Raw genomic sequence first — 12,245 nt, 5'->3', positions numbered from 1 at the left:
CTTCCTAATTTAAAAATTATTTAACCTATTATACAGCACTCTGTTCTTAGAAGTAAAAAACTGAATTCAGAAAAATAAATATGGATTTAGAAATATTAAAAAAATACAATTATTTGTGCTTCTATTATTGAAAGTAAAATGGCTTTAAATTCAATTCTTTGTCACTTAAAATGTGTCAAAAGAGCCATCCATCCTGTGTATGTCCACTGCTGTAAAATCAGCTATATCTGCTAATGGACCCAGGTGATCCTCCAGTTCAACTGCACAGCGTGTGAAACCAGTAGGGAAATTGGAGTGGGAGAACAAAAAGCCTTAGCTCTATTAATAAATAAACATGGATTGAGAGGGGCCAGCCTGGATATTTGCTCTTACTTTGATACCCAGAGGAGAATTAGTAGAGAATAAAGAGTTATTTTATTTATTTTTAAAGGGTTTTTAGGATAAGAAGAAAGCCCAAACCACAGAAGAGAAGTAGATTCATATTTCCTTGTCAGTCAAGCAGGGCTGGGAAATAATTCAACTTCCCAAAGTTTAAGGACCACAGAAATTTAACTTTGCAATCCTAACAATCACCACCTTTGATACAATTAAAGTAGGTCCCTACTCCACTATTTTATTTGGTTCTAACAAACACCTATGAGGTAGGCAAGGCAGTGAGGTAAGCTCTGTCATTCTATAAAGAAATAAACTGAGTTTGGATATGGCGTAAGGGATCTCCTCAATTATTACACCCTGATAAATGGGAGAGTTGGGTTTCTGAATTCTCTTCTGCTGTTCTTTTCTCATTCTCCCATACTATGTGGTAAGATGCATAGTACTAAGCATATGAAGAAGGATGTAGCTGGTTGGAAAGTGAAATTTGGGAAATAGCAACAGAAAATTGAAGATATGGGTAGTAGAGTAAATTCTGAGCTTTGTTAAATATTTCTGCATTGCCTCAATATCAACTGGGTTGAAGATGAGTTTCTCATAAATATTCCATGAGCAGTTGGATGCTTTTTTTCTTTAAATTTCTTGCATCATGAAGGTGAGTTAAGATATGGTCTAGCTGTCTTGTTCTGATTAACTAACTAGATTTTAAATATGAAGTAAACTAATTTTTCTATTAATTCTTTTTACAAAGAAGCAACATATAAGACAATAATTATATCTTTTCCTTAGTGAAGGAATAGTGTTTTAATTCAAGAGTAAGCTTTAAGGCAACACAAGGAACTGCTGCTCTAAAATGAATCTTTTCTCTAAATATTAAGCTCTAAAAAAATTGTGTCATTTTGAATTTATCTCAAACCCAGTATGTTATAAGATTGCTTAGTTTGGTGGTAAGACCATGTTTCTTGTTTAAAAGGGAGTTATTAGTCAGGATCTCTCCTGAGTGGTACAGAATCTGATTTTAATTTATAAAAATACCACATTTTCATGCTAATAACAATGTGTATTTAAGACATCTGTTTGAATGTCTGCAAATATTAATTTACCAAGGGGGAGGGAATAATCCAATAAAAAGTTGTTACATTCTTTTATGAATTAATATTATGGCTGTTTAATAGGTCCTCTACCAGAGTTCAAGTTAAATTGAGGCCTTTTATCTTTATGGAACTGGCATCGATGCAGCTGCTCACAGTTAATATTGCAGATGAACTGTGCCTAATTGAAAATAAAAATGCAAATAAAAGACCTTGTACTGCACCTGTGTAGGCTGAAGGTCCTTCAAGGGGCTTGTGACAAGAGAGACCTTGAAGTACCCATGGAGAATGAATACATAATACGTATGACCCAGAGTCATGTGACAATTTATTTGTGGTTGGTGACAGGCTATGTAATATATTAATTTAGGCCATAGAATGTAGAGTGAGTCTTTAATTAGCATACTGTCCACAAGCTCTCTTGGCTTAGTAGCTAGATTTAAACTACTGTTGAATGGTGTCCAATAAAACTTTCTACAACAATGGAAATGTTCTATACCGTACTATCCAGTATGGTAGCCAATAGTTGCATATAGCCACTGAGCATTTGAAATAAGCCATGTGTGACCAAGGAGGTGAATTTTAAGTTAAAATCAATTTAAATAACAACATGTGGTTAATGAATACCATATTGGAAATGCAGAAAAATAAGCAAAATCCATTCCTATTCTCTTTTTCCCCCTTTAGAGGTGACAGGGTGGGGATGTTAATTCTCGCTCTGAACACAGACTGTTTTAAATCTCAAATCTGCCACTTACTAGCTGTATAACATTGGAAAAGTGACCTGAATTCTTCATATTTCAGCTTCTTCACTTACAATACGTAAATTGTTATGACAATAAAAACACCCAGAATAAACTAAAATGTATAATAGGTTTCAATAGATATGAGTGGTTTTCTCCAATATTTATGAGGAAGTATAAATGGCTCTGCTTTTAATGATGAGTCAAAAGATGACATGTGTAGTGCATATTTTTTCCCACAGATTTGTTGTAGATATGACAAGGTTATGTCATGACTTCATGAAGAAGGCTGAGAAAAGGAGCAAGAGTTCCTTCAACAAGATTATCATGTGCTAGATATTGCTCTAAGTCTTTTCATAAAAAATTAAAAGTAAATATGGATCACACTTGAGAGAAGTTTACAAGGCAGTGAGATTTAAATGATACAGCTCTCGAAAAGCAAAAACAACAAAAAGCAAAAGACAAAAACAAACAAATCCACATCAGTAAACTGCAGGGTTGGAAGATCCTGAAGAACATTCACAATTCCTTTGTGATATTCTACAAGTCTATCAAGAATGCAACATGAAGGGATTAAAAATAAAAGCAGAGTGCTTTCTTTACTCTAGATTAGATATTAACATGCATACAACACAGTATCATCCACTAATGAATGGCATAGCACAAAGCCTGGAATCAAGCTACCCAGGTTTAAATCTTGGTCTATCACTTACTAAGTTTCTGTGCTCCAGCTTCCTCTTGCATCAGATAGGAATAGGATTACTGGCAATCTCATAGGTTTGCAGTAATGATTGAATGAACAGAAGCAAATGGAGATGATTCTGAGATGCCAAGAAAACAGCTATTACTGCTTTTGCTTAGAAGCAAGCTCGAATGATGGGGTGGTGGTAGTGAACAGTGATAATCTGTATAGTTACTATGACCTTCTCACCATTATTGAAATCCAAAATTACAGAATCACAGATTATCACAGATAAAGGCAATAAATTCTGAGATTAAACACTATTCTGGACCATGTGTGTGGCAGGATAGGTCCTTTGGGTCTATTGTGAATAGTACAGAAGTTTTCAAGTCTGACAGCAAGTGATTAGTTAACAAGTAACTCAATCTACTCTCTCCTCTTCTCAGGACAGTTCCTGAAGAATTAGTACTTTACATTTCAGGTCATCCTTCTGTGTGTGGAAAGGAAAATGAAGTCTAAATTTCAGTTCCCAAATATGACCTAGGAATTTGAGTCTCAAAAATCCTTCCTGGACTATTCCTTATAATTGACTTCATTCTAGTGACTCCTGTGAATCATTGCTGTCATCAAGCTGTTTAGTTCTTTCTCTTTGAGGTTCTTCCCATATATCCTCTGTCAACCAAAGTGCAGAGATGGGGTACCTGGGGTGTGACAGCTACGAACCTGACTCATCATGCCCAGGGCAATGTGAAAAAAAATGTTGGGTATGTTTATCAATAGCACATAATTTCTAGAGTACAATGATTGATAGATCTCTGTATAAACACAAGGCAGAGAGGTGTCCTTAGGTGCTTTGGCTCTTACCAGCTTCACATTTGGCTCCAGTTCTGCCTGGTAGGCAGAGGCATTTTCCAGTTACTGGGTGGCAAGGGCTTTCTCCTTCACAGTCACAGAGTTGATGACAATTGTCTCCAAACATTCCAGGCCCACACTCTACCAAGGAAAGAGAAATGCTGAAAAATTAATCTTTTGGGCTTTCACCGGTGCATCTAATTGAGTTTACAGATAAAATTTCCTCAACATTGAGTTTCAAATACAAAATAAGATGAAAAATGAGATTTTCTGATCAGAAGAAGACAGTAATGTTTTGGAATTTCTAAGAAATGAGGTTCATTCTGAGGTTTGTTCTGTACCTGATTTGCCACTAGTTCTTAAAATCAGTTCACTCTGATACTGGTTTATATTTTTTTAGCATTTAGTAAACTAAATGCTAAACTTAGGGCTTAGGGAAAGAGATAATGTTTAGTAACTGTACTAGTTGTAATATTTTTTCAAAAAGTTAGTTATCATGTATCTGTAGATCATTAGCTCTATGTCTTCCACTATATTTCCTGAATTTAATACAGAACAAGCCATGATAGTGGTCATTTTACTGAATCACTAAATAATAAATGAATAGAAATAAAATATATAGTTTTAATGACACCTGAGAGTGTAATATGAAACTAATATAGAGATTTAAAATTTTTTGAAAAGTTTATTGGTACATTTTAAGTATACAATACAGTTACATTCATCATTGGGATCTTGTACCTGTACATGATGCATCTTGGTTCTTACTTGTTCCCCTTCCACTGCCCTCCCTTCACCCCTCCACCCTTCCCTATTGTTTCCCTTTTTCCTTTTCTCATATTTTTTCTTTTCCCTTCTTTCCTTTCCCCTACCCCTCCCACTTCCCCTACTCCTTCAGACCTTTTCTTCCTATTTCACAGTATAAATTATACATTTTGATCCTTATTTACACTTTTAAGGTTTCATACCAGAGAAACTATTCGGTATTTATACATGTGTGTCCAGATTATTTTTAAAGTAGAAGAAAATAACTTTGACCCATTGCAAAAAGTTTAATTACTACTGTTATTAACATTATCATTATCATGATTATTGTAACCATGAACACAAGAATGTACAAAATAAAGGTCAGAATGGGACTTTGACTCTTTTTAGACTAGGAAAAGGAAATAAGGGGGACAAGGAAGGAGAGGTATAAGGGTAATAGGGGAGATGAGTGTGATCAAAATGTACTATACTCATGTAAGCCACATTGAAATCAAATATATTGCAAAATTAATATCCACTAATAGAAATATGTTTTAAAATTTTTTAAATGGAATTCTTGTTTACTGATGAGTTATTTAGACTGGCAATGTTTCTAATAGACATGATTAGTGATTTTTAGAGTTGTATAATATTTTATTTCAAATTGAATGGCATAAATTCTCATCTTTATATCTTCATGCATACACACTGATGTGTTTACTTTCTAGTGATAAATGTTTAATCCATGTCTTTTAATGTTTTCATAAATTATTTGTATCAATTTTAGTAGCTGACTCCAATATGTAAACCAATCTTTAAATAAAGAAATATTTACCTTCATCCAGAGGTGGAATCTTTATCTACTGAAGCTGAACAATTTTAATGGAATTTTGAGACTTTATACAATTACATTCAAGGGCGAATAAAATTTTTGACTACTCAGCAAAAGATCAAATGGACTCATATTAGCCACTGGGTGAACTGCTGTGTTAAATGCCAAAACTTTAGGTCATCGTTTCGTATTTTTAATTTGGGTTTGCATGCTCGCTCCTCAATGGGAAGATTTAATTATCAGAATCCTCACACTCAGACGCTCAAAAATGTTTTGACTGTACCTTTCTCACGCTGGCTGCCGTGGAAGCCTGGGAGGCAGGTGCACTGTCCACTCAGTGCATCACAACTGGCTCCATTTTCGCAGTCACAGATGTGAGAACAATTCAAACCATAAAAACCAGGTGGGCACACTGGAAAATGGAAATGTCAAGACGCTATAGTAGCTTTAAAGACAGATAAAATGAAAACTAGACCTGTATCTCTCACCATGCACTAAACTAAAATCAAAATGGATTAAAGGTCTAAATATTAAAATAGAAACTCTGAACCACTTGGAACAGAGGTTAGGTAGAACCCTTGAAGATATCGGTGTAGGAAAAGATTTTATGAACAAAACCTCAGTTGCCCGTGAACTAGCACAAACAATCAACAAGTGGGATCTCTTCTTATTAAAAGGCTTCTGCACAGCAAGAGAAACCACCAGCAGTGTGAAGAGACAACCCACAATCTGGGAAAAAATCTTCACCTGCTCTTCCTCAGACAAAGGTCTACTATCTCGAATCTATAAAGAACTGAAAAAGATCAGACCTCCCAAATTTAAAGACCCAATCCGAAAATGGGCATCTGAAATGAACAGACATTTCTCACACAAAGAAGTAGAAATAGCAAATAAATACATGAAAAAATGTTCAACATCACTGGTCATTCGAGAGACGCAAATGAAAACAATGCTGAGATTCCATTTCACTCCAGAAAGAATGGCTGCTATCATGAAATCAACCAATAACAAATACTGGCGGGGCTGTGGGGAAAGAGGAACCCTGCTCCACTGCTGGTGGGAGTGTAGACTGGTGCAAGCACTGTGGAAATCAGTATGGAGATACCTCAAAGAACTAGGACTGGAAGTCCCATTTGACCCCACTATTCTACTGCTGGGGATTTTCCCCAAAGTATTAAAAGAATCAAACCACAGGGATATATGTGCACCCATGTTCATAGCAGCACAGTTTGTGATAGCTAAAACTTGGAAACAGCCCAAATGCCCATCAACTGGAGACTGGATAAAGAAAATGTGGTTTTCTAATAAAATGGCATACTACTCAGCCATAAAAAATGAGAAATTAGAGACATTTATAGCTAAGTGGATGCACATTGAGGCAATACTCTTAATTGAAATATAGGACACACATGAATAAATACCGAATAGTTTCTCTGGTGTGAGAAACTGAAAGTGTAAATAAGGACTAAATGTATAATAGGTAATGTAAAATAGGAAGAAAAGGGGCCAAATGGGAAGGAAGTGGGAGGGCTAGGGGAAAGGATAGAAGGGAATGGGATTAATATGAGAAAATGGAAAAATAGGAACAAAATCTTTGTAAATAAGGAGGAATGGAGGGGTTGAAGGGAGGGCTGGACAAGGGTGAAAAATAAGAACCAAGAGAGACTATGTAAAGGTGCAAATTTCCAATGATGAATGTCATTATATTGTATACCTAAAATGTACCAATGATTAGAATGAAAAATCGATAAAGCAAAATAGGAAGAAAAGGTCCAAAAGGGTAGGAGTAGTGGGAGGGGCAGGGGAAAGGAAAGAAGGGAAAGGAAAAATGATGAGAAATGGAAAAAATGGAAATAAAGTCTTTGTAAATAGGGAAGGGTGGAGGGGTGAAGGGAGGGCTAGGAATGGGGAAAAAATAAGAACCAAGATGCATTATGTAAAGGTACAATTTCCAATGAGAAATGTAATTGTGTTGTATACCTACAATGTACCAATAAAAGAATTTAATAAAAAAAAAAAAGATATGCTCTTGGACATGTTTTCCAATACCAAATAAGGAAATGTAGGAGAATTTGAAAGTAAAATAAGAGGTATATAGAGGTATATTGACAATAGTTCATTGATATGAATAACTAATTCGAAAGTGCCATACTCTACAACTGGTCTAGAAAAATCCATAAGAAAACATGAAATATCTTCAAATAGATAAAGTTTAGTTGCGATGCACAGTGTGCTATACTTGGCCAGAGGCTAAAACCCCGACATACCCTTAACACCTTAAAAGACAGTGTTCAAACATCACATCCAGGCTAAGTTTAGTGACAGTAAATTTTGAATTAACATTTTAAACAATTAAGGCTGCTTCTATAGAAGGTGATTCATACAGCTTTTAATATTTGAAGTCCTGGGAATGGATGACAAAAGCAGGAGTGGGGGAAACAAGGAAGGAAGGAAAGGAGAGACAAAGGATGAAAGAGACAATGACACACACTAGGTTAACATCTTACAAGAAAGTTGTGGTTCAAAGCTGATGAAATTTTCTTAGGTAGCCTGTCAATTGCAATTTCTTACCCTGAATTTTCTCTAGGGCTGTCCTCACCACTCACCCATGGGATAAAACTTAATTTTCAATTACCTACTATTTCCTTTTCTCCTTTATTTCCTCTCCTCTCTTTCTCTCTCTGTTTCCTGCCCCCCCCCCCACATGTAGAGTTGGATTGGTCCAGGCTTATGGTGGATGACTCTTCTCCAGTATACCTGGAGTTACTCAGGACAGATATCTTGTTAGGAAAGACACACAAAGCAGAACAGGAGGTAAAACCAAAAGGAAATAAGGAATTCCATTTGCTGATCTCATTATAACTCTTAACAATAAATGATAAAGGGAAATTCAGTACAGTGTTACTGCATGTTACTGTGATGTTACTGCGAACATTTAGAAAGATCAGATCTCTTCCATCTCCCTTACTTTAATGATATATAAAACTGAGATCATAAGGGTTGCCTTGCTTGACCTTTTTGTTTCACTAAACAATGCTATTCTTCCAAGTTCCCTCATGTGAATTTTAGAATTTGATTTCTTCATCTTCCCTGTTTCTATGCCCATCTCAATCACCAATATAGTCGACTATTCTTCCAAAATAATTTTCTGATCATTCATTTCCATTTTTTTACCAGTCCAGATTATCAAATCCTAGATCATCACTAGCTTCTTACCTGTATGCTACTGATGGCTCTTTTCCCTAATATTCAATAATGTACCTACCCACATTACAGTTACTTCACTAGAGTGATATTTCTTTTTTACTTAAATCCTTCTTGAAATCTCATGGCATGTAGGATAAAATTGACAGATTTTGAGTAAATATTGTTTCCTCTCTTTTACTTCTTATTCTAATTTTGAAAACAAAAAGAAACTAACGAAAACCACAAGATGTTTGGTTCCATATTCCCTGACCCACAACCCTAAAATTTGGAGCTCTACACTTCCAAATAGTTAATAAGATCTATTCCTAGCAAATGTATCTGCCAAGGTAGAAGAAGGGGGGCATAAGTAATAATATCATTTAAGAGACTTCAGAAAACTCTTCACATTATAAATAACTAATATTCACCAAGCGTTTGCATTTGTCCCAGTTCTAATTGCACTGTATCTCATTTAATTCATATAATAACCTTCTAAGGTATGTGTATTAGACACATTCTATAAATGGTGAAACCTGCAGAGCTAGTTATCTTTGATCACAGCCTAAACTCACATCTTAATCTCTTAATTGTATTGTCCATTAGGATGTTCTGATGCCAAAGACACATTATATAATTCTCATATTTACTAATTTTAGTTGAAAATACTGAGTCTAGTGGAGAGATACATAAATGAATATGCTCAAGAGAACTTGAAAGCAGAACTTTCAGTTAGGTCTAGATTAACATGTCAGAAATAATTAGCTTCCTCATCTATTATAGCCTAAAAGCAGCTAGGAAAAGAATGATTTCTCTTTCTAGAAAGATTCACAGATAATTCTCATTTAGTTGTGTCTTCTGCCTGTGTGTACCCCAAATGATTATGGAATCATGGAACTGTTTCTTGGAAAGAAATGTCAAAAAGAATTTAAAAGACCAATTTTTTCATCATGACAGCTAAAAATACATAGAATTGAAATATGAGCTATGGAATTAGCTCTAATTGCAAGAATATATTCTAAAAGGTTATCTAATTTGGTGTAATGTAACTATATTAGTGTTAGGATTTAAAATTATTTTGAAAGCTCAGAACATATAAACACCATAATATGCCCAATATTTTCGCAGTTTACCATGTTCACAGCCTTGTCCATAGTAACCCTGGGGGCACTCACAGCTTCCAGAAAACCTGTTGCAAACACCATGATTCTGACATGTGCAATTAAAATGGCAGCCTGGACCATAATAACCAGGAGGGCATTCTGAAAAGGAAACCACCAAGGCATTAATTTTAGCTAAAAGACACTTGAATTTGTAATGAGTTTGAAACAGAAAAACAAGTAGAATTAATGAAAATAAAATGAAAGGAGACAAAACTTTACCTAACACAAACAAGATAAAAATGGAGAAAATACAAATACACAACAATTTTTAAAAGGTGGAGAAAATGACCATCAAAAAAGACAAAAGCTTTTAAAGCAAATTTTAAAAATTGAAACATAATAAAAATGTTATAGAAAACAATTTACCAAAATTGTCTTAATTTGAGGAATAAAACCTATACAGGTCATAAAATGTATGTAAAGTGGCTTCCACACTGAGAGGAGGAAGAAGCACCAGCCCCAGGTTTGCGGGGAAATTCTACAAATTTTCACTGATGAGGTCATCTTACTACTTATACTATTACAGAGCATTGAAAGCAAGGAAAATTTCAAATAGATCTTATTGAGTGAGTATAACAGCAATTCAAAACCTAAAATAATTATATTAATAAGACTACTGGTCAATTTCGTTTATGAATATCAAGTGCCAAAGTCATAAAAAATATAAGTACACAGAATCCAACAGCACATTATGAAGTAATATATCATGGCTGAGTAGTACCTATTCCTAGAATACAAGTTCATTTGGTATTAGAAAATCCTCTCATAAGATATACATTTATCAGCCTAAAAAAATCAAATCACTAATTACATAGGTGAAAAAAGACATGAATAATACATTAACTAAAATATAACAAAATATTAGGTAAATTAGAAAATTCATTAGCTTTATCTTAATATGTATGTTAAAATCCAGCATCTTACTTAATAAAGAACAAAATGCCTGAAAAATGGAAAGATATACATGTTGTTCTTGAATAGGATGAATTAATATAAAAATGTCAGTTCCTTCTGAGAAAAAGACAAAGCACAACAACACCATAAAAAGCACTTGCTTTTTGTTTTCATATAATTTGATTGTAATATTGATTTGGAAGAACAAATAAACAAGGACATAAGAAAATTCCTAAAATGGAAGAGAATAAAGAATGGTGGATAGCCCACCCTTTCTATCTTTTCTTTTCTTTGTAACTTGATCCTTTTTATTTCTCCTTCTTCACCCCTCTCTCCCACCTCCTCATCCTCATAGCCCCTTTTTTAATCTCCAAATAAATCAGAACCAAAGCTTAAATATTGCATGGTTTCTCTTATATGTGAACCCCAATATATAAACAATTTAAAGAGCAAAGTCAAAGATAGATGATAAGAAACAGAGATAGATTATGGATAGCCCTTTCATACTAAACATATATAATAAAGATTCCAAGCTATTAGTTGTAGTGCATGCCTGAAGTCTCAGCACATTGGGAGACTGAGACAGGAAGACCACAGATTCTAACCCAGCCTGGGCAACTTGGTGATTTAGTGAGATTCTGTCTAAATAAATAAATAAATAAATAAATAAATAAATAAATAAATAAATGGTCTGGCAATGTAGCAAGGGTGAATATCTTGGGTTCAATCTACCAAAATAAAATGAAATAAAGCAAAACAAAAAGCTCCACAACAAAAATAGTGTTGCATTCGTGCATAGGTTAATAGCACAATAGAATCTTAGCTTTAGAAGGGCTGTCAGGTTTTATTCAGCTCGATAGTCTCACTTTTAGTGGGGAGACTAAATGCTGGAGAGTCTACAAAGTGTAGTAGCAGAGCTGGGGTCAGCCCGTAAGTTAAGTTTATCCACTCCCATTGCAGGGTTCTTTCTTCTATACCATAACAGTAAAATTAGTGAAAATGAATGAGAGTGTATAATCATATGCAATGTGATCATATGTTGGAATTGTAGCTCTAAAGAATCATACAACTCATAGTTGAAATATTCTAAGAAAAAGTTGACTGTGCAAATTTTTGTTTGTTTTACTCAGGGTGTCGAAAATTTAGGGCTACAGGATACTGCCTCACTGCCAGCATTCTTGTTTAGTATTCTTCCAAAATTCAATTTTGTCTCCAAGCACAACTTATAATAGCTAGATCTTGGAAATAGCATGTATGTCCATCAACAAATGAATGGGTAAGAAAATGTGGTTTACACAATGGAGTAGTACACTGCCATAAAGAAAGATAAATGTGAAGGAGTCTTCTATGAGGCATTTATATAAGGCAAATGGATACAACTTGAGAACATAATGTTAAATCAGACATACAAGCTTAAATATTGCATGGGTTCTCCTATATGAGGAAAGTCATATGAGAATATAAATATATATGTATATATGTATAGAGAGAGAGAGAGAGAGAGAGAGAGAGAGAGAGAGAAGTTCAAATAACTCCCCAATCATCTATTATGTTATTTCAAAAATATTTTAAGAAATATGCATATTTACTTCATTTATACTACTAGTCTCTCTTTGTTTATTGAAAAGAGAGTTTTCTCCTTTAAAAAAATAAAGGGGGCTGTGGATTTAGCTCAGTGGTCCCCAC

At 34.5% G+C, this 12,245-nt stretch overlaps 1 protein-coding gene across 17 annotated transcripts in view; it reads right to left on the bottom strand.

Moving 5' to 3' along the window:
• The window catches only part of LOC101724814 (EGF-like and EMI domain-containing protein 1), a 634,038-nt gene that overhangs the window by 4,546 nt on the left and 617,247 nt on the right, over positions 1–12,245 (bottom strand). For all 17 annotated transcript variants that reach the window (XR_015441135.1, XM_087186963.1, XM_087186961.1 and 14 more), the window contains 3 exons: positions 9,636–9,764; positions 5,603–5,731; positions 3,753–3,881 (listed from right to left, as the gene is read on the bottom strand). Coding sequence is in view for 16 of the 17 variants with exons in the window: in XM_087186963.1 (XP_087043089.1) it covers positions 3,753–3,881; positions 5,603–5,731; positions 9,636–9,764 (387 nt within the window). In the remaining variant the exon portion in view is untranslated. The remainder of the gene's footprint in view (positions 1–3,752; positions 3,882–5,602; positions 5,732–9,635; positions 9,765–12,245) is intronic.

Source organism: Heterocephalus glaber, unplaced genomic scaffold, assembly GCF_053883595.1.
Source record: "Heterocephalus glaber isolate CG9 unplaced genomic scaffold, H.glaber_assembly_v1.0 deba00001504, whole genome shotgun sequence".
Classification (NCBI taxonomy): domain Eukaryota; kingdom Metazoa; phylum Chordata; class Mammalia; order Rodentia; family Bathyergidae; genus Heterocephalus; species Heterocephalus glaber.
The sequence above is the reverse complement of the archived record's forward strand: the minus strand, read 5'-3'. Positions and strand labels throughout refer to the sequence as shown.